We start from the raw sequence: 22,944 nt of genomic DNA, 5'->3' as shown, positions 1-22,944 counted from the left end.
AAAAACATTTTTTTTTTTAAAAAATGGGAGGTGAGAGAAAGAATATTATGAACTCTCCTAAAGGACAGGACCATGACATTTTTATCACCGTGTTGATTAGCTCACACACACAAAAAAAATTTTTTTCCTTTAATACTGAGTTTTAAACAACTGAGCATTGTCTCGGGATTAGTAAACCTATCAGCACAACCAAAAGAGGTAAGTCCATAACTGCTTCACTATCCCTTGTGCCATTCAGAGCAATGGCCCCACGGCTATAATAATTCTGAGATCGTGATAAACCCAACTTTATCACTTGTAACCTGCCAACCAACAGTAGGACAGTGTCACACAAATTCTACAGAATATATTTTTTTCCTCTCTAGAGCATTTCAATATGAAGTAGTGAAAACCAATTCTAAGCATATGCATCCATCATCAGCATTAGAGACAAAACCGAAAGGCAGGTCAACACTGTCAGGGGCTGCATCTTTATCTGAGCAGAAGGTCTAAAATGTTAATGCGACCTCCACTGCCAACTCAGCCAGCCTCGCCTACCTCTCAGGCCTCATACAGCCCTCCACCCTCTAAGCAGTGGCCTTATTTTCAGTTTCTGACTGTTCATGCTCTCTCCCACTATAAGAGAAAATCCTACTTTTTCTGTCAAGAATGTCCCGACACCCAGTCCTGAGCTCATTTAACTCCAATCTCAGTTCAAATGTTGTCTTTTTAGAGAAGTTCTCCCTGGCTATAGTTCAGGGCAGACTCCTTTATTAGAGACGATCACGGAACTGTGCTCCTTCCTTTAGCTCCTATACTTAATCTTTCATTAGTTAATCAGTTGATTAATGTATGTCTCCTCCTCTAGACTTGGAAGCTCTATGAGAATAGAGACCACGGCTATTTTTGCTCCCCATTGCACTCTCACTGACCGTTCAATAAATTTTTACTTAATGGATGTATAGATGAATTCATATTAATGAAAAAACATGAGAATTTTTGTGTTCGACTGTCAAGCTTAACAGTGGGCTGTGAAGAAGAGTGGAAAGAAACTGAGGACCTGCCAATCAACCTGTTGTTGACCAGACATCCGCCAGGAATATTAGGAACAGGGTTTGTTGGGTTTAACAAGACTAGAGGAGGTTCAAACACCCACAAAAAATCAATAAAGGGTCCACTAAGGTCAGGTAACTTATTAGCATATTAAACTGCAATCAATAAGCCACATAACACAATCGATAAAATGGTGGGGTAACCGCTGTGCGTCAGATAGGTAGAAGACACCTGGGTTCTAGTTCTAATTTTGCTATCACGAGAATTTGGCCAATTAATGTCGCTTACTCAGTTCCCTCACCTGAAATGCAAGTTGGGCTAGAAGTTTTCTAAGGTGTCTAAGCCTCAGATTTCAGGACTTTGGAGAATGTTCGCAAATGCATATTGCTCACAAATGTTAATACCATGTACACTATTTAAATCACTTGTCTTGAGCTTCCGGTCAAGATGGCGGGTAGGTAAACGCAGTATCGTGTCCTCCCACAACCACATCAAAGTTACAACTAAACTACAGAACCACCATCATTCAAAACCACCTAAAATCGAGCTGAATGGAAGTCCTACAACTACAGAATTAAGGCAGCAGCTACACTGAGACTGGTAGGAGGGGTGGAGGCAGATAGGCCGGTCCCACACCCATGTGTGGTGGAAAATCAGGAGGATAACTCGGCTGGGAAGGTCCTCCCTGAGGACAGAGGGGTCCCCGCCCCACACCAGGCGCCCCACTCAAAGTTCCAGTGCCAGGAAGAGAAGTTCCCATAACTTCTCGCTGGAAAAACCAGCGGGAACTGATCCCCAGGCAGCTCCTCTTAAAGGGCCCGCACATGAACTTACCAGATTCACTCCCTCTAAGCTTGGAGGGAAGGCAGCTCGAGGGGCACCAGAGACATACAGGGAAGAACTGAGCTGTTTGGCATTGGAGCAAAAGCTGGAGAGGGGGCTTTCTCTGGGACACACGTGCTGTCAGAGGCCTTTGTTCCTTTGGTGAGCCCTTCCCTGGGGCAGCAGACAGCCACTGGGCCTCCAGCAACCTGGCTCACACTGTTTGCCCCGCCTTAGTGATTCCCTGAGGCTCCGCCCTGCCCAACTTTCAGGCCCACCCAAGCTCTTGCCAGTTGCTTAACCATAGGATTGGCCTGTCTTGGATCCTGCTTCAGGTTTTCCTAAATTCTTTCAAACAAGCAGCATCTGGTCTCAGCTAGCCCCATACCTCTCATTCAGCAATACACAGAAACAAACACAGAGAGGCAGCCAAAATGAAGAGACAAAGAAACAGGTCCCAAATGAAAGAACAGAACAAAACTCCAAGAAAAGAACTAAACAAAATGGAGATAAGCAACCTAACAGATGCTGGGTTCAAAATACTGCTTATAAGAATGCTCAATGAACTTAGTGAGGGCCTCAAGAGCATTAAAAAGGACCAGTCAGAAACGAAGGAGGCACTAACTGAAATAAAGAATAATTTACACAGATTTAATAGTAGAGTAGGTAAAGCCAAGAAGCAAACCATCGATTTGGAATACAAGGAAGCAAAAAACACCCAATCAGAACAGCAAAAAGAAAAAAGAATCCAAAAAAAAAAGAGGATAGTGTAAGGAGCCTCTGGGACAACTTCAAGTATGCCAACATTCACATCTTGGGGGTGCCAGAAGGAGAAAACAGAGAACAAGAAATCGAAATCTATTTGAAACAATAATGACAGAAAACTTCCCTAACTTAGTAGAGGAAACAGACATACAAGTCCAGGAAACACAGAGAGTCCCAAACAAGATGAACCCCAAGAGGCCCACACCAAGACACATCATCATCAAAATGCAAAAGGTTCAAGACAGAGAGAATCTTAAAAGCAGCAAGAGAAAAGCAGATAATTACCTACAAGGGAGTTCCCATAAGACTGTCAGCTGATTTCTCAAAAGAAACTTTGCAGGCCAGAAGGGAGTGGCAAGAAATATACAGAGTGATGAAATGCAAGAACCTAGAACCAAGAATACTCTATCCTGCAAAGCTGTCATTTAGAATTGATGGCCATATAAAGAGTTTCCCAGACAAGAAAAAGTTAAAGGTGTTCATCACCACCAAACCGTTATTATATGAAATGTTGAAGGGTCTTTTTGAAGAAAAAGATGAATATACGAACAAACAAAATGGCAATGAATACATATCTATCGACAATTGAATCTACAAATAAAATGAACAGGTAGAACAGAAACATTCTCATAGATACAGAGAACATTCTGTTGATTGCCAGAGGGGAGAGGGGTTGGGGGAATGGGTGAAATAGTTGAAGGGATTAAGAAGTACAAATTGGTTGCTAGACTGACAAACCTCAAAGGGAAGGAGGTTCAGGGGCTGGGAAGAAATAAACCAAAGAACTTATATGTATAACCAATGGACACAGACAACTGTGTGGGAAAAGGCAGGAAGGGGGTGGGAGTTGGGATGAGGGGGTCAATGGGGAAAAATGAGGAACACCTGTAATACATTCAACAATAAAGATAAAAATTAAACAAACAAATACATAAATAATCACTTGTCTTGTACAGGAATGAATCTTGGATTCTGAAAAATACCTCAGAATGAGAAGCATGATTTGCATGCTGCCCAAAAGGAGTGAAGTAGTACACACACTTCAAAGACAGAGTTCACACATGGCCCAACTATGTGTTCCATGACAAAAAAATGTTTACTGAGATGTTACCAGGATAAACAGCACCAGAAATAGACATCATTTACCCCATGACTAAATACTCTTTCTCCAATATGCGGTTTTCCTTCTCATTCTAGTATTAACTCACTATGTTCCTGGTCGCCCACCACAGCTGGATGCCTTGCACGTGTGCCTGTTTCTGTGATCATCTGCCTTTCCGGATTTCTCTGTAGGTGCCTTCTTAAACAATAAAATTATAAATGCTCAGAAATTTTTGAAAAGAACAAAAAAGGATTCAGACATACTAACAACATGTCATACTAACGTAATGACAAGAAAATTAAAGAAGTAATTATAGAGAAAAGATTTTCTTTTAGGTGCAATGAAGTCATGTAGGTTAACATTTGGGAAGGATGGGGCAAGGAAGATCATTCAATACCTGTTAAGATATAATGCTGCTTCATGTGTTTTTAGAAAAATAATAAATTAAGAATCTATTGATTTACCTGTTTTTCCTCTTCATCATTGTACTTAATGAACACCTAAAATCTTAAGAGATGAATAAGTCCTCACTTTTCATCATTTAATTTGTTACTTCACTTAACCTATATATGTTTGAATAATTTTTTTTTTTATCCTCACCCGAGGACATTTTTCCATTTTTTGTTCAGATAGAGTGGGAGGAAGAGAGAGAGAGAGAGAGACATCAATGCAAAGGGACACATCGAGTGGCTGCCACCCGCACGACCCAACCAGGGCCGGGGACAAACTGCAACCGAGGTACGTGCCCTTAGCAGGAACCGAACCTGGGTCTCTCTGTACCGCAGGCCGACGCTCCAACCGCTGAGCCAAACCAGCCAGGGCAATAATAAATTTTTAAATCATCTTATGACGTATCATAAATCATCAATATCTATACAAAAGGAAGAGATGGAAGACAGTTCCACCTTCCCCTACTTAAAACATCCTATAATTAATACCTATAGAAATATCCAGTATAATGTTGGCTTATAAGCACCCATACTCTTCAGACTACATTTTGTGCCTCGAAGTCTGCCTCAGTATTAATTTTTTTTTTCCAATCCTCACCCCGAGGACATGTTCATTGATTTTAGAAAGAGAGGGAGAGAGACAGAGCAGAGAAAGAGGGAGAGAGAGAGAAACATCAATGTAAGAGAGAAACATCGATTGGTTGCCTCTTGTATGCGCCCCAACCAGGGACCAAACCTGCAACCTAGGTATGTGCCATGAGCAGGAATTGAACCTGAGACTCTCTGGTGTATGGGACCATGCTCCAACAGAGCCACATCGGCCAGGACTGCCTTAAGAGTTTTGATATTAAAGAAAAAGTCAGCCAAAGGTCTAGATCTAAAATATCCCCTACATTTCATCTAAAGTGGAACTCTTGGCAGTGGATACAAATACATACTTGCTGTCATGGCAATTTTTGAAAAGTGCAAGCACACTTTCAAGAAAAGTCTACAATCAAATGAAATCTGTTAAAGAAAATAAAAACTTCCTAAAAATCTTTCTTGAGGCAATTTTAAATAATCTCAGAAAAGTCCCTCTAGATTCCAAAACGGTATATGAAATGAACATTAATTAGATATTTATTTAATGTTAGGTTATAAAATGTGACACCTGTATTCCTATATTCCAGCAGAACGATTAGCACAAAAGATGTCTTAATAAATGTTTTTAATGGATTAAGTGCTTATTATCTAAATCCCAATGTTCTTGATTAGATTTGTATTTCAGTAAATTGTGCTTTTATGTGTTCTATGTATTCATTACATAGAAAACCATGCCTAAGTAATTTAAGTTGTCTTATATATGTCACATTATACTTGTATATTTATATATTTTTCCATGCATATTTTGATTCCTTTTACTAGCTGTGGTTCAATATTAAAATTTCTCTTGGTCTTACATAGTCTAATATTATATAAAATTAAGTAAATAGAGCCAGTACTTAGAGTAGACAAAATAAGAAGAACAGATTCAGAAAAAAAGATATATGTTATAAAAGAGTAAAAAAATAAAATGTTTCTATAGAACTAAAACTAATTTCCTGCAATCCAGACCTGTGAAAATTATTTGAAAACTTTTCCTAAAACTTATATGGAACCACAAAAGACCACTGTATAACCAGTGTAATCTTGAAAAAATAAGAACAAAGTTGGAGGAATCACACTACCTGATATCAAACTACACTATAAGGCCATAGTAATCAAAACAGTGTGGTATTTGCATAAAAACAGAAATATCGAGCAATGGAACAGAATAGAGAGCCCAGAAATAAACCCACACCTTTATGGTCAATTGATATTTGACAATGAGGCAAAAACACACAAAGGGGTAAATATAGTCTATTCAATAAATGGTGTTGGGAAAACTGGACAGATACATGCAAAGAAATGAAACTACACCACCTTCTTATAACATACGCAAGAATCAACTCAAAATGGATTGAAGACTTAACTGTTAGACTTGAAACCATAAAAATCCTAGAAGAAAACATAAGCACTAAATCTCAGACATTTCTCATAGCAATATTTTTTGTGATATATCACTCCGGGCAAAAGAAAAAAGAAACAAATGGAACTACAGCAAATTAAAATTTTTTTGTACAGCAAAGAAAACCATCAACAAAATGAAAAGACAACTCACTGAATGGGGGAACATATTTGCCAATGATACATTTGATATGAGGTTAATATCCAAATTTATAAAGAACTAGTAAAACTCAACACCAAAAAAACAAAGAATCCAATTTAAAAAAGGGCAAAGGCCCTGATGGTGTGGCTCAGTGGACTGAGCATCTTACCATACACTGAGAGGTCCCAGTTTGATTCCTGGTCAGGGCACATGCCCCGGATTCAGGCTCGATCACTGGTGGTGGTGTGCAGGAGGCAGCAGGTCAACATTTCTCTCTCACATCGACATTTCTCTCCCTCTCTCCCTTCCTCTCTCTCTAAAAAAAAATCAATAAAAACATATTAAAAATAAAAAAAATGGGAAAAGAATCTGAATAAATATTTCTCCAAAGAGGACATACAGATGGCCAAGAGACATAAGAAAAGATGCTCAATGTTACTAATCATTAGAGAAAGGCAAATTAAAAGCACAGTGAGATATCACCTCACACCTGTCAGAATGGCTATTATCAATAAATTAATATACAAGTGTTGGAGAGGATGTGGAGAAAAGGGAACCCTTGTGCACTGTTGGTGGGAATGCAGGCTGGTGCAGTCACTGTGGAAAGCAGTATGGAGTTACCTCAAAAAAATTAAAAATGAGCCCGGCCGGTGTAGCTCACTGGTTGAGCGTCAACCCATGCACCGAGAGGTCACCAGTTTGATTCCCGGTCAGGGCACATGCTAAGGTTGTGGGCCTAGTCCCCAGTGGGGGGCATGCAGGAGCCAGTCAATCAGTGTTCTTTCTCATCGAGGTTCTCTCTCCCTCTCCCTTTCTCTCTCTCTAAAATCAACAAAGAACAAATATTTTTTTAAAAAAATGGAACTGCCTTATGACCCAGTGATTCCACTCCTGGGAATCTATCAAAAGAAACCTGAAATAATAATTCAAAAGAATATATGCACCTGTATGTTCCCTGCAGCGTTATTTACAATAGCCAATATTTAGAAGTAGCCCAAGTGTCCATCAGTACATGAGTAGATAATAAAGTTATGATACATTTACACAATGAAATATTACTTGGTCATAAAAAAAACAACAACAACAGAAATCTTACTCTTTGCGACAGCATGGATGGACCTGGAGAGCATTATGCTAAGTGAAATAAGCCAGTCAAAGAAAGACAAGTACCACATGATTTCACTCATATGTGGAATCTAACGAACAAAATATACTACCATACAGCCCTGGCTGGTTTGGCTCAGCAGTTAGAGCGTCAGCCTGAGGACCAAAGTGTCCCAGGTTCAGTTCCCACTAAGGGCACGTACCTCAGTTGTAGTTTGTCCCCAGCCCCGGTTGGGGTTGTGTGGGTAGCAACCAGTCAATGTGTCTATCTCACATTGATGTGTTTCTCTCACGTCGAGATGTTTCTCTCTCTCTTCCTCCCTCTCTCCTTCCTGCTCTGTCTGAAGATGAATGCAAAAATGTCCTTGGGTGAGGATAAAAAATATACATATACTAACATACAAAACAGAAACAGACTCATAGATAGAGAACAGACTGACAGCTGTCATGGGCTGTGTGTGTGGGGGGGTTGCGGGCTAGATGAAAAAGGTAAAGGCATTAAGCAAACAAAAACAAAAACCTTATAGATACAGACAATACTATGGTGGTTACCAGTGGGAAAGGAGGGCTGGGAGAGGTAGAAGAGGGTATGGGGGAAATAAATGATGATGAAAGCAGATTTGACTTGGGGTGGTGAACACATAATACAGTGTACAGATGATGTACTGCAGAATTGTGCACCTGAAACTTATACTTTTATTAACCAATAAATTCAATATATAATAAAAACTTAAGTCCCTACATCTCCGGGGGGGGGGGGGGAATCATTCTAATGAAGTATCATAAATTATTAATAACTTTCATTCAAGATTAAGTAAAAGCTTAATACAGTCGTCCCTTGCCATTTCACACTTGACTTTCGCGGCTTCACTCTATCGCGGTTTTTTTCAAACATATTCATTAAAAAGTTGATCGAGACAGTGAAAATGATACAGTGTGCACTCGGTTGTCTGAGTCAATTATATACCCCGTATTACAATTAAAATTAAAATTACTGACTGTATGGACTGTAGGCCTATGTATTCGAGCACCCCAGGAATCCTTCAACACCAGGTGCAGCTCCTCAACCACTCCTTGTGTGTGGGCAATAACTTTTTTCCAAAAAATCGGGTGTGGTGAACCAAGCCAATCAGAGCGTGCTGTTCACTGATTGGCTATCCTGGCCTCTTCCTATCCTGGCCACTGATTGGCTCAGCCTCATGCAAGTTCATTTCTCGCATACACACTTCTACATTGTTACACATCGAAAGCATCTTTGCTCTTGTAAGTGTTTGCGATTTCTGAGAACTTTTATCTAAGATCCACGATGGCTCCTAAACGTGCTGCTTCTTCTAAGCCTTCTGACGATGAAACTAAGTGCTGGAGGAAGGTGCTTACCATCCAGGAGAAGGTGAAACTATTGGATATGATCACAGATGGCAAGAAAATCGCGGAGGTTGCCCACCATTACGACTTGAACGAGTCTACCATTTGCTCCATCCGTAAAGATGAAAAAAATATCCATGCAATGGCTACTATCTCTTTCAACAAGGAAGTAAAGCGCATCGTGACAAGTCGTAATAAGTTTATAGTGAAAACAGAGTCTGCCCTAGCCATTTGGATCAGCGGCAGCCACAAGACAAACATTTTGTTGGATCTGTGGGTCATCCAGGAGAAGGCGAGGTAGCGTTATCAGCGCTTTATGGCAGACGAACCTCAAGCAGGACCCTCTTCTGCAACATTCATGGATTTCATGGCAAGCAAGGGTTGGTTTGAGAAGTTCCAGAAGAGGTATCACGTGGAGTGTCGTTCTCCACGGAGAAGCTGCCTCTGCTGACCAGCTGCAGCAGAGGACTCCGTGAACAACACCCCAGAGGATATAAGCAACTCGGCAGTGGATACGGCAGGCTAGCCCGGATGCTGGGAGGAGAAGGTTTCACGGATATGACCGCGATGATGTGGATGAGCTGCTGGCGACACATTCAGATCCCTTAACTGACGAGGATCTGGTGGAGATGATTAAGTCTGCGAGTGAGGAGGAGGAAGAGCAGCCAGAGGTTCCTGGGTGTCAGGAGGAGGAAGTTGGCCTTACACTTTAGCATCTCTCGCAAGTCGTGAGAACTATTAAGGTAGTATAGGACACGATTGGTGAATGGGACCCACAAATGATGTGTGCATTGCGGTTATGGAATGCACTTGATGGAGCAACAGAACCCTACAAAAGCCTCCTCATTATATGAAAAGACAGTGCCAGCAACTGCCTATCACGATGTTCTTCAGCCGTGCACCCAGACACCCACTGCCTACTCCTAGTGCTCCTTCAGTGGAAGAAGACGATGATGCACCTGCTGAAGATACTGCACCACCTGAAGACTCTCCTACTGAGGTCGTGCCTTCAGAGGAGCAGTAACCTTGCTCTTCTTTGCTATGCAGCACATCTCTTCATCTTCATCGCTTCGTCATCGAACAAGTTGCACTGTTTTCATAGATTAGTGGTTGTGTGTAAGGACTGTGTGTTTGTAATTAAATGTACAATAATAATAATATGATATTTGTAACATCTAATATGTCTTATTTTTCTCTTATTTTGTCTAATATATTGGGTAATATGAGTGTAATGGTGACTAAAGGGTGTTATTTCCTGTCTAGAGGGCTCTAATAATGTTAAAAACCGTATTTAGGTCACAAACAGGTTTTCTATTCTCTAGCTGCAAAAATATTTGATTTAGAAATAAAGAATCCTACTTCACAGGATTTAATTTACTACAGTAGAGTCTAGAACTGATTAACTGCAATAAACGAGGGCCAACTGTAAATTTTTTTTTCAATCCTCACCCGAGATAATTTTTCCATTATCTTCAGACAGACTGGGAGGAAGGGGGATGAGGTGGAGGGAGGGGGGGTGGAGAGAGGGAGAAAGAGAGAGAGAGAGAGATTGGTTGCCTCCTACATCACTCTGACTAGGGCCTGCAACCAAACAGCAACGGAGGTATGAGCCCTTGACTGGATTGAACCCGCGACTATTTGGCCTGTGGGTCAATGCTCTAACTGCTGAGCCAAACCAGGCAGGGCCTTAATAAAATTTTTAAAAATCATTACTGGATTACCTTTATTTAGATTTCAATATAGTCTATTGAATTTTGGGGGTTCAGAGCCAAAGTGGATCTAAGAAGCTAATTTTAAGGTTACTAAACAACTCCCTTTAGCAAGGTCATGTATTTGGACGGAAAGTCCTCAGGTCTTTTTACTTAACTACTGATGTTTAAATTCTGGTAAGAAAGTTTCTTTTACAGATACATCCACAGTCTCATCTACAGGACCCTTAATCCTTTAAGACATATTTCTTAATCCTTTAAGACATATTTCCTTAGCTATATCTTTTTTTTTTTTAATCCTCACCTGAGGACATTTTTCCTTTTTGTTCAGGTAGAGGAGGGAGAGAAAGGAACAGAGAGAGAGAAACATCAACGTGAAAGGGACACATCGAGTGGCTGCCACCCGCACGACCAACCAGGGCCGGGGACAAACTGCAACCGAGGTACGTGCCCTTAGTGGGAACCGAACCCGGGTCTCTTGGGACCGCAGGCTGATGCTCTAACCGCTGAGCCAAACCGGCCAGGGCTCCTTAGCTATATCTAACAGTGGGATTTAAGTCTTTTCTCCTGGCCAGAGAGATGTTCCGTTGGCATGCAACCTTGTACTACACTCTCTGGAGAACCCGATCTGGCTCCTCTGATCCCCCATGCACTTGTGTTGTAGGCAGACAACAGAAGGGCGCGTTCTCTCCCTTGCTGTTGATGAGAACTCACACCAGAATGGTCTAACCTTTGCTATTGTCTCACTAGACCCTGGTTGTGATGCTGCCTACCAGGTAGCCCCTTCCACATTCAGTTTCCCACACGACTCTTTGCACCTTTTCCATTGTCATTTCTAAGCGGTAAGAAAGCACTTTAACAGCCACAGCAACATGCACCCATTTGGTTGTTTAGAATGAAAACAAAACCACTGTTCTTCTTTCTTCTCCCCGGGGAAAACTAGGATCCTGAATGTTGATATTCTCACACCAAATGATCTGACAACATTTAAAAATACATTTGCAGTATAGGGTTAACATAAGAAGAAAAAGAAAGGGATCTAGGCTTTCAAACAGTCTCTGATTTCATTTATAAAATCAACCAAAAAAAAAAAAAATAGGGCTCTTGGAATTTTTTCTAAGCAAACGGGTAAAGCTCATTTTCTTTTCATATGCCTTTTTAAATCTGCCTTTGTGCTCTTGACCCAAGAAACCATATCTGATTACACATCAAAGAGAATAATAAACCTAAATTGATGACTGACATTTTAACAGACTGAACAGTAATATTTCTCCACTGAAATCTTGGACAGTTTTCTAAGGGCTCTCTTTATAAGTGGGCAACACAAATAGCCAGCACATTGAGGGTTTAATTATGAAATCAGAAGGCTTGATTCACGACCCTCTTTTCAAATCCCAACACCTCTTCATTCTCAGACGCGATGTCTCGGAGATGCAATCATAAGCACTTACCTTGTTTGTTTCCGAGTCTTCCCCCAACTTTTCCACTGCAGCTGCGTCCTGAGTGGACTCCTGCACATCAGAAGTGACCTGCTTCTCTCTGCCTGGCAGAGGAACCTTTTTCTTTTCTGTGGAGCATTTTGATTTGAGAATGCTGTTGAGATCATTTTCCATCTCCTGCTTAGCAGATTCAAGCCTGTTTTCCAAATCTTTTTGTTTACACTTAAGTGATTTTATATCCTCTTTAATAATCTTCTGTCCCACTGAAGATGTATTTTGCTTGATGGATTTCGCTAACCCTAAAATCTTCTCTAATGTGCCATCTTGTAAACGGAGTCTATTCTCTAGTTCCTATGAGTGGAGAAAAGATTGTCACAAGAAGTATCTCTGTTCGATTGTCACAAGAGTTAATTGACTTGTAAATAACAGCATAATCTGCTTCACTAGTGGGAAGTATAAAAACATGTATCAATTTATATCACTAAAAAGAAACTTTGGGTAAAATTTAAACCAAGGTAGCAACCCAGATCAAATTCTCAAACAGATTTTATATGTAACTAAAAATTTATAAGACATAACACATTTTCACAACACAGTTCCTGGAATATTGGAAGTAGTCAATACATACTTGTTGAGTATATATTTAATTCAAGATACAGCCTTTTGACATAATCAAAACACTAAATAATGAGTGCCTACTATTTGCAAAACATTGAAAAAATCATTTAAAATGTGCCCACATGAATCTAGTGTTAATATTTAAAATTTAGAGCAAAGCTTAAAGCAATCTTTCTAGCGCAACATCTCAGCCGTAGAAGGAGCTCAATCAACATTTACTAAATGTATGCATGCATGAGGGAGCTAATATGAGAACTCTAGACTCAAAAGTAATTTGAGGTTCTATAGCAGGTGCTGATGTTACAATCGAAATAGAGTAAGCCTAAAGTTACTAGGTGAACAACATAGGATTTATTAGTCACTATCTTAACAGAACACACAGAAACCATTCATTCATTCAACTAACAGCAAGTACTTGATAGGTTCTGAAGTTACACAGACGAGTAAAAATCCAGTCCCTTCAAGTTCCTATAGTCCAGTGAGAGAGACACAGACCTAAACACGACACTTGTAACTGAATGTGAAAAGATCTATGCTAACGAATATGCACAGGCCACTGAAATATTTTAAACCGAAAGGAGAGAGTTCTAGATTTGCATTTTAGAGAGGTCCGGGAAGGTGCACTGGAGGGAGCGACCTGCAGGCAGGGAGCCCATCTGAACCTACTGCAGATGGGTGAGATGAGGGCCTGTTCTAAATTAGCAGTAACAAGGGCAACAGGGGAGGGACGAATTATAGAGCTATTCCAGAGATGAAAGAGATAACACTTGATGTCTGACTAGATTGGAAAGCCCGAGAAAAGATATCAGGTTTCTGACCTGAAAGCCTTGAGAAATGGTGGAGATGTGGATGGAGTCAAAGCATAGAGTAGACGGAGAGCCCCCACAGGTGGAGAAAGGAAAAGAGAAGATGAATTACTTTTTGGATGTGCTGGACTACAAATAATTGTTCAGACAATCATGTAGAGATGTTTAGAGGAGAGTCAGAAAAAGTAGTCACCAGACTAGGGTCAGAGACTCGAGGTGTAGCCCCTACTCTGTCATTTAACCTGGTTGACCTTGTAAGTCCCTCACCTTGCCACAACTCAGCTTATTAAGTATAAATTGAGGGATCGGACCGCGATGGCCTCTGTGGTTCCATCTATGTATAGCAAAAGTCTTTAATTTTTCAACTGGAGCGTGAGCTCCTCAGGGTGAAGCTTATATCTTTTACTTTTCTCAGTATCTATGGCACTCAAACAGTACCTAGGACATGATGAGGCCTCAAAGTGTCAAATTATCACTGCTAAAAGGGGAGGTCGGCTTGTCTTAATGGCAGGCCATTCTTGAGAACTCTGGCTTGATTCCCAAGTCCCTAAAAGGAAAAGATGAGACATTCCCAAGCTCATGCCAACAGTGCTGCCCTGAGACTCACCCCATGAGCTATCCAGTCAGGAATTAGGAAAGGAGGAACTTTGTTTTCTTCTAGAAGACACCACTTGGGCCTGTTTATGTTGTCTGTGCAAACAGTGAGAATCCAAAGACTGTGCTTTGAGAATGTGGGTAAAGGCTAGGTGTTGTTGGACTTAGCGTGAGACTTTTGGAAGCCCTACATCTGGGAGAAAGCTTTAATGCAGCCCATGAGTCTAAAAATTAATAAAAATTACACAGCTGCTATCCACCCATAATGAAGAATGCAAAATTGAAACATTTCCCCCTGCGTCTTAAATTAGATTCATCCTTGGCCTTGCCAATCTCTCCTAGAATCACAGTGTTATCTCTGAAACAAGGATCTCCAGAAGCTACAGAATGTCACGTGAAATCATCCCTGAGGGTCCCTAGTGCAGGAACCACTATAACACAAGTTATAAATGGATTTGGTCACTAAAGAAGAACATTCTCATTTTTTTAATGACTAGTCAGAACTTTACCTAATAATAATCTGAATAACACTTGAATTTCAAACTAAAGACATTGATTAGTACAGTTATAATTAAAATTGAGTTTTTTAAATGTCTATCGTTTCTGGACATTGTTTAATACCTGCAGTTCCTTCAGTTTTTCTTCAACTTCTACTTGATCCACAGGCCTGTCAGTAAAAGTAACAAATTCCTTGGAGATATTGTCCAATTCAGTATTCAGGTCTGTGATGCAAACCTGGTATGAGTGGTGTTCTTGAACATGACCTTCCAATTTTTGCACAGAATCCTAAAAATAAAACCATTGACAATATATGAATTATTTCTCTCTGAATTTTCTCACTCAGGTAACAATTAAATTGTTCATAAATACTTGTTTTATGAGGTTTCATCTTGAAACAGGAATATGGCCATAATCATCCAGAATTCTTTTTGAATTTAGTGTTTGAGATATTTCACTGTAAAACCTCCCTTCTCTCCCCATAGCGACTCTTGTTGAAACCACTTCCTTTCCCCCATGCTTCTTTGCCTTCCTTTTATTCCTGAAGACAATTTATTTGTCAAGAGGCTTACAAAATAAAATGCTTACAAATTATATCATCAAATCACAAACATCCATAATAAAGCACGTCCCTTAATTATCCTTCTTACTAAAACCAAGTACCCACACTTACAAATGAGACTATATGAAATCAACCTAACCCCCAATTCCATTCATAAGATTCAAACTCCAAAATTGTGTGCTGGGAAAAAGTAATCCTAACTCAAGAGCAAAACCATCTTCAGGTTCTCCTCCTGGAATAAGAAAGTAGGTGCACACTTAATCAGAAAAGTAGCAACTATTAAACTAAACAATTTACCGCCAAGTGGGTATATATCTTCACCCCTGCACAACTCTTCTGTGTAAGTGGGATTTCTTACCCAGATAATTCCTACCTTGAAGCTGTCTCTCAATGTGCAAAGAATTATAAACAATTCTCTTAAGAGAATACATTCCCTCGTGACAAGTTGACATTTCACCTCTTACCTCTTTTACTGCAGATCATGTAGAAAGACATGAAGGAGAGACACTGATAAGAAGTTTTATACAGAATAAGGAATACGAACTATCATGATAGATGATGGATGGATTGATGGATAGATGAATACAGAGATGTATCAATATACAGATAGATGGATATAAGAATGATGTATGAATTTACTGAAACAATCACCTTTGTAGAGATGTCTAAAAGAAATCTTAACTCTTCCTATTCCTGAAGAGGGGAACTCCAATGAGAGAAATAACACCATCATCTAATAATATATGATGGATTCTTCTAGCAAAACTGACTGGTTTGATTCCTTCATCCTTGAGGAGTTAATAATTTTATCTAAAAGTGATCAATTAGATTTAAAAAGCTTTTGGAGCTTTTTGGCCCAGTATCTCAGTTGGTTAGAGCATCATCCTGATATGCCAAGGTTGTGGGTTTGATCTCTGATCAGTGCACACACTAGAATCATCCAATGAATGCATAAATAAGTGAAACAACAAATCCATGTTTCTTTCTCCACCCCCCCTTTTCCTCCCTCCCTAAAATCAATTTAAAAATAAAAACTTTTGGTTTACCAAAAGAACAAAAAAAATGTTCTGTATACAAATCTTTCATGATTACGACTATCATTTATATTTTTATTTTCACCACTTCACCTGTAGTTGTTGAAGAAGACTTTCATGTAGATGTTTTATTTCTAGCCAAGGTTCTTCACTGAAGTTGAGATTTTTAGTGCATTCTAAGAGGTAATTTCCTTGAGATTTTAGCTCCTTTAGCAAGGATGTCAAATCTTGTGCTTTCTGGAGGAATTTCTTATAAATTTTTAACTGTGCTTTCTTCTCCTGCAAACCAGGTTGCAGAGCAAAGCCCGCTTCTTGTTTCTTTTTTAGATCTGTGAGCATTAACCTCAGATCTTCTTTGCTTTGCAAATACTTCTCTCCTTCTAGTAGAAGTTTTTCTTGATGGCTAAATTGAAAAATATATTTTACAAAGGAAATGACAGTTAGCAAACAGAATAGCATTTTGCATATTATAATACAGCATACACTATAATAAGAAAGCATTAAAATAACACTAACACACATTATTCCTACAGAGGCTTTTTGGCATTATAACATTTTAAACAGTACTAAGTTTAGTCCAGAAAATAAGACAAAAATTATTTGTATTACTAAAAAATTATTGCTTTTGTTATATAATTTGACTGGAGAATACATACTAAATAATTTAGATTTCAAACTATTTGTTTTTATTATAATTAAATGTAATTATATTACTCTATGATTTTCTTTTTCATATAAGTAAAAAGTATACTGGCCAACTGACTAGTTTATTCTTTTTATATCTTGAATTTAGCTTTAATCTGATGATCTCTTTGAAAAATATAAAATTCACATTTCCATCAAACTTATCATTTAAGATGTGGTCTGAATTAAGAGTTTTCACCAGAATTATGTCCATTGACTTTAGACATTTACCAGTGTTTGCACATGTAAGAGTCTCTGAGAATACATATTTAAAAGCATTAATTATTCTACACTAATACCATGCAGATACTGAGGCTGTCTGCTGGAAGGGAGTTTCAGTGTAGAAGTGGATTGTTAAAAGCGTAATGACAGATGATGTTAATTTGTTGCCGAGAACCCCATGGGTTGATGTACCAAACAAAGTAAACACTGCCACAGAGGTATGACAGTGTGTTCTATATCTGATCCAGAGAACTATTCCTCTTCGTTTCAGCCTCTGACATTTTGGATGTCCCTGACCTACTGACTTCTTTCCAACAGATACTCTATCTGAATCCAGGAAGCAGACAAATCATACTTGTAATGGCTTCATTGTGCCATGAAATCCATGGAGTGGTGAAGACATGTCCTTTACCTTAGATACGTGTTGGCTAAATGGAGGGTGTTGACCCACTGGTTCTCGATATCAGTAACGGTCTCTGAATCCAATGGAGCCTTACTGTTCGAAGCCTTACTCCTGATCCTCTGTATTTTAGCGTCCCCTTCAGGTTTTAATAAAATGATTTCCTGAATTAAATTTAAAAAAAATTTTAGAATCCCTTTCATATTTCTAAAGGATAGTACATACAATCTCTATTTATAAAAATTATATTGAGATTTTAACTGCAGATTAGATTTCAAAATTGCCCTTTCATTTTTTAAAATTTAAATTAATTTTTCCCATCACCTTTTATCCCCTCTGTGCCCTCTACCACTTCCACCCATTCCCCTCCACCTCTACAATCACCACCCTGTTGACCATGTCCATGAGTTCTCTCTCTTTTGTCTGTGTGTTTTTTTTCTCAATCGCTCCACTACTTAACCACCAAGAGCTGTCTGCCTGCTTTCTATCTATGTATAAGCCCAAAAGACAAAGATATCTCCAGCCACAGGACTGGTTCTCAATAAACATTTGTCAGGTTGATCTGACTGCATTCCTGATTTCCTTTTTTTTAATGTTTTTATTGATTTTTTAGAGAGAGAGAAACATCAATGCGAGAGAGAAACATCCATCGGCTGCCTCCTGCACACCCCCTACTGGGGATTGAGCCCAAAATTCAGGCATGTGCCCCGACCGGAATCGAACCAGGACCTCTCAGTCCATGGGATGAAACAGAATCCACTGAGCCACACCAGTTGGGCCCTGACTTCCTCTTGATTTTCAACTGCCTTGAAATAAATTATATGCCACAGAAACAAAACAAAAAAACTGGCATCCCTGGCCAGTTTGGCTCAGCGGTTAGAGCGTCAGCCTGTGGACGGCAGAGTCCGGGATTCGGTTCCTGCTAAGGGCACATACCTCGGTTGCAGTTTGTCTCCGGCCCTGGCTGGGGTCGTGTGGGTGGCACCCACTCCATGTGTCTCGCTTACCTCGATGTTTCTCTCTCTCTCTCCCTCCTTCTCCCCCTTCCACTCTATCTGAATATAAATGCAAAAAAAAAAAAATGTTCTCGGGTGAGGATTAAAAAAAAAAAACAAAAAACCCTGGCAAATTCACCTTCCTATCTACTCTGTTATTTCTAGATGGAAAGTTAGGTAACAACCTGAACAAGACATTTTTATACAACAAGATGAGACTATGGCTTCCCACAGGAATATGCAGTGTCCCTACTGTCAACTTTTGTCTCTCCACCATGGCACAATTAATTCCCATTCCCTGTTCTCTTTCTCTCCTTTTCTCGGAAGTATCATGTTCTGCTCTTCTTGGAAACTACTCCAGATTCACGTTCTCTAGAAACCTTTCATATACAATCCCAAAAGATTCTGATGACTTCATTAAGTCTTACCAACTCTTACAGCTCACTATTCTTAACCATTTCTTCCTCTAACAATGATGCTTCGCTTAACATGATTTCACTTCTCCCGACTTTCTTTTAAGTATCTTCTTTCCTACATTTTAAACTAGCAATATTTACTGAAGCTCCCTTAGATAAAAAGTGAGCAGAAGGGAGACTGAGATTTCCTTGCCCTCCACAACCCACTCAGTATCTGATAGCCTTTATGAACCCTACGGCTCCACTCTGAAGGAGTTCCTCTCCGGCCCTGCCCTGGACACTGCTGATGTCTCTGCTGTGCTGATACCTTTTTACACCCTAGCAAACTCCCACCTGCCACAGCTCCAACTTATTGTCTCTATTTCAATTCCTCTGCACTAGTGAAGATGGACAGTAACGGGGCATTGCCCTCATAAAGAGAGGAGTTACTTTCTCTCTTCCCTCTACATGAAAATAATTTTGGATCCATCACAGCCCTTCTCTTTTGGAAGGTCAATTATCTGACCATCGTCAACTGTTCTATAGTGATTCCATTTTCCATTAAGAAACAGATCTTGGCCATTTCCCTCTAAATCTTCTCAAAATTAGAGTTCACTCTGACCTCTGAAATTTAGTTTCCATGGTTATACCTTTATTTTTTGGATTGTTTCCTCAAGTGGCATTTGGCCTTCAGATGAATTCAAAACCATAAGGGACTCTTTAATCCCTGTTATCCAATGAATTACATCTTGTGCAAGATCATTAAAGCTCTGGTCTTCGTCAGAAGGCAACTTATCCTCTTCCTCAATTTCACATATTTGTCTCAACAGTGCCTGGTATCTATCAATCAAACGTGTTGATTCCAGTATTATTTCTTCTTCTTCAGTAAGCCCACATTTCTTTGAAGAGCTGTTCAACTGGGCCATGGATTCGAACTGTTCTCTGTAAATTCCAAACATGACTGACAGTTTACAGGAGCCACGACACCATGTCAGAAACCGTATTCACAGGAAATAAATTGTGTAACAGATCAGTTATACCTCTTTCTCACGAGAGCTTGGCAAAACAACTTAGTTTTCTCTCCTGATCCTTCCAGTTCTTTCCATTTCTCTTCTTGATCAGTCAACCACTTACTCAGGTTTCTGTGGTCATCCTGGAGTCTAAGAGAACATTATATATGTCAGAATATAAAATAAGCAACAAGTGTTTCTGAAGAGAAGGTTGACACAAATCTTGGGAACCAACCAGGTTTTTACTATATGTTTCTGTTATTCTTTGGAGAAAATTTAATTTATAACATTAAAATCTGAATAATAATGGCTTGTATTATAGTGCCATTCTGTAAACCAGTGAGCCACACAAAGGTATCCTAGAGAACCAGAAACAAACATTTCAGACCCCCCCCCTAAACTTTTCCCACATTCAATAATTTAAAGGGTTCTCCAAACTTCTGTCTTCCTAGAGCCAAACCCAGAGGGGAAGGTATGCACTTTATGTGTGAACTCTGTGTGTATTACGTGTACCCGTGCTAAGCTGTACGGAGGCAGGGTACCTATGCAGACATGGTTAGGAGATGTGTTTAGATGCCACTTTATTTCCTACCTCAGCAGCTGCTGCAGGCAGCCATCCAGCTCCGTTGCTCGCACCTGGCATGCAGACTCCATTTTTTCTAATTCAGTTTCTTGACTTACGATCCAACTGTTCAGCTCCTTAACATGTGCTTTGGGCAGATGCTTCTTTACACGATTCAGTACAGTTCCCACCTGCTGTATTTCACTGCCTCGTCCTTCAAGAGTCAAGAAATCCTTTAAAAAGACAAACATCAGTTATGCCCTACTGGCAAGTCTAAGTATGGTCTCTGCCACCCGACGGCACTTTCTAAGCCAGTACACAGACACACCATCTTTTTAACATCTTATATAAAAGAAAGCCTATGGAGATATAAATAACTTCAATGGCAAATGAGCCAAAGAAGATGTATTATTAGTTCTACAATGTGTGTACACATCTGAATTTCTGAAAATGGTATCAAGCAAAAGAATCAAGTGCCCCCATGAAGGTCAGTAGAAGTTAAGACCAGAGAAGCTGCATGTTTTCTGCCTGGCTATACTACAACTTCTTCTAAATACTTGTTCCTTTCTGTAATCAATATGTAAAACTAAACAGACTCGTCTCTATTTAAATGTGTCCAAATCTGAATTTTATTTCAATATTTGTGTTAAAAAGTTTGAGCATCAATTATCGAGCACCATGCAATGAGCAAAGTTAAATGCAAACAAAAAAAGTCACGTTCAGCCAGTGTGGCTCAGTGGTTGAGCGTTGACCCATGCATCAAGAGGTCACTGGTTCGATTCCTGGTCAGGGCATATGCCCAAGGTTGTGGGCCAAATCCCCAGTGTGGGGCATGTAGGAGGCGGCCAATTGATGTTCTCTCTCATTTATGTTTCTATTTCCCTCTCCCTCTCCCTTCCTCGCTCTCTAAAATCAATAAAGAAAAATATAAAAATAAATAAATAAAGTCAGAACTTTAAAAAATAGAAGGCAGTTCTATCAATGAAGAATGGTATCATCAAAGCAACAAATCAGAGAATATTAAATACCATCAATAGCTTGACAGCATGCCTTATAAAAACTACAGCACTAGGTAATCTACCCCAAAGTGATCACGAGTTAAGGGTGTGATGTGCACTGTAAATGTGCAGGCACTTGGCCATTTATTTCAGACCACCCTCCATTACACTCTGACCAGCAGTGTATTCAAGTTCAGCTGCAATTTTTAAAAGAAATATGCCTGAAAAGACATAAAAAATCAAGAGACCTCTTTCAAGAATGTAAAAGAATGTCGAAGTCCAAATTAGATAAATTTTTTACTTTTTATCAAATATGACTTTAACACAACTGAATTCACCAGCAAACAGTCAAATAAACAGTGTCTTAGAATAAGTGAGAAACAGAACTTGTTTAAATCATGTGCCCCATTACCCAGTAAACAGTTTCAAAATACTTGTGAGAAGCCAGATTAATTGGAAATATTTCTCTATGTAGGCAAATGAATAAGTCAAAGTAATTATTACCCTATCTACTTAAATACAGTTCTATGCCTCTAGTATTTTAGTTTTGATAAATTTTGATTGAAATTTATATGTCTTACAGAAAGTTTTTGTAGCTTTTCTTCCATGTGCTTTTTTGTTTCTGATGATTCAAAGCACTCTTCAAGGTTTATTTTAATGTTGCTGAACCAGTCACTGAAGTTCTTGCACTGATCTGCAGGGGGAGGGGAAAGCTGTATCATTCAAGAAAGGCTTTATAGATCTAGTTAAAGTGAGAGATTCTGAAACATGCTTCCCCTGCCCTGGATACAAATCATTGTGTAGAGTAGTAAGTTGAAACCCAGTTTTGAGGGCTAATAGAGTCTAGAAAGTAATCGCAGTGTATTCTCTATACCAACCCTCCTTTCCAAGCATACAGGACACCCAAACACACCAGCAGGGCAGCCTGCTCACAGGCACATCCCCAGACCCACTCACCACAGTGAACAAACACAAGGACAGTGATGACTTTCCTTAGTGAAATAAAGATTTGGCACGTGAAAGAAATAGATGTTATTTATGAGATGCATAGATTAGTAAGAGCATCCCCCCAAAAGATTTATCTGAATAAATCCTTAATCAATCAATCCTGTTCTTCAAATATAATCTGTGCAACCATCTCTAAGCAAAGCTTAGATAGCCTTTGTGTTCATAGCATTTATTCATACTTCAAAATTCTCAAAAACAATAGAAGAAACAATGTACTCACCATTCAACAACTTAGAAAAGTGATCTTGCAAAACACTTTTTTTGGTATTAAATAAATCACTGACACTTTCATACTGCTTTTTCAATTCAGAGAGTTCAGGAGTCAGACAACCTATTTGATTCTCAAGTAATATCATACTGTGCTTTTGCTGTAGAATCTGCTGTTGTATCTCCTAAATATATAAACAACCATTATTAAGTCTTCAAATGAGCTCAATTTATACAACACATATTAGATCTGCATTGTTTTTTTAAAAAATACAGATGATTTTCTATTGGGTGGATTTGCTTTCTCTCAGCCAGTAAATGTATAAATGCAAGGTAATTTAATAGCAAATAATTACTGTCCACAGAGCAAGTCACAGGTGCAACTGCTAAATGTACA

General features: G+C 39.3%; 1 protein-coding gene across 1 annotated transcript in view; it reads right to left on the bottom strand.

Annotated features, from left to right (window-relative positions):
- The window catches only part of SYNE2 (spectrin repeat containing nuclear envelope protein 2), a 288,966-nt gene that overhangs the window by 144,344 nt on the left and 121,678 nt on the right, over positions 1-22,944 (bottom strand). Inside the window, exons 38-46 of the mRNA XM_036246314.1 lie at positions 22,561-22,732; positions 21,914-22,026; positions 20,365-20,567; positions 19,803-19,922; positions 19,413-19,704; positions 17,385-17,536; positions 16,160-16,469; positions 14,594-14,758; positions 11,967-12,305 (exon numbers count right to left, since the gene is read on the bottom strand). Coding sequence (XP_036102207.1) covers positions 11,967-12,305; positions 14,594-14,758; positions 16,160-16,469; positions 17,385-17,536; positions 19,413-19,704; positions 19,803-19,922; positions 20,365-20,567; positions 21,914-22,026; positions 22,561-22,732 — 1,866 coding nt within the window. The remainder of the gene's footprint in view (positions 1-11,966; positions 12,306-14,593; positions 14,759-16,159; positions 16,470-17,384; positions 17,537-19,412; positions 19,705-19,802; positions 19,923-20,364; positions 20,568-21,913; positions 22,027-22,560; positions 22,733-22,944) is intronic.

The sequence above is a fragment of the Molossus molossus genome, unplaced genomic scaffold (assembly GCF_014108415.1).
Source record: "Molossus molossus isolate mMolMol1 unplaced genomic scaffold, mMolMol1.p scaffold_m16_p_1, whole genome shotgun sequence".
Classification (NCBI taxonomy): domain Eukaryota; kingdom Metazoa; phylum Chordata; class Mammalia; order Chiroptera; family Molossidae; genus Molossus; species Molossus molossus.
Note: the sequence above shows the minus strand (reverse complement) of the source record. Positions and strands in the feature narration are given on the sequence as shown.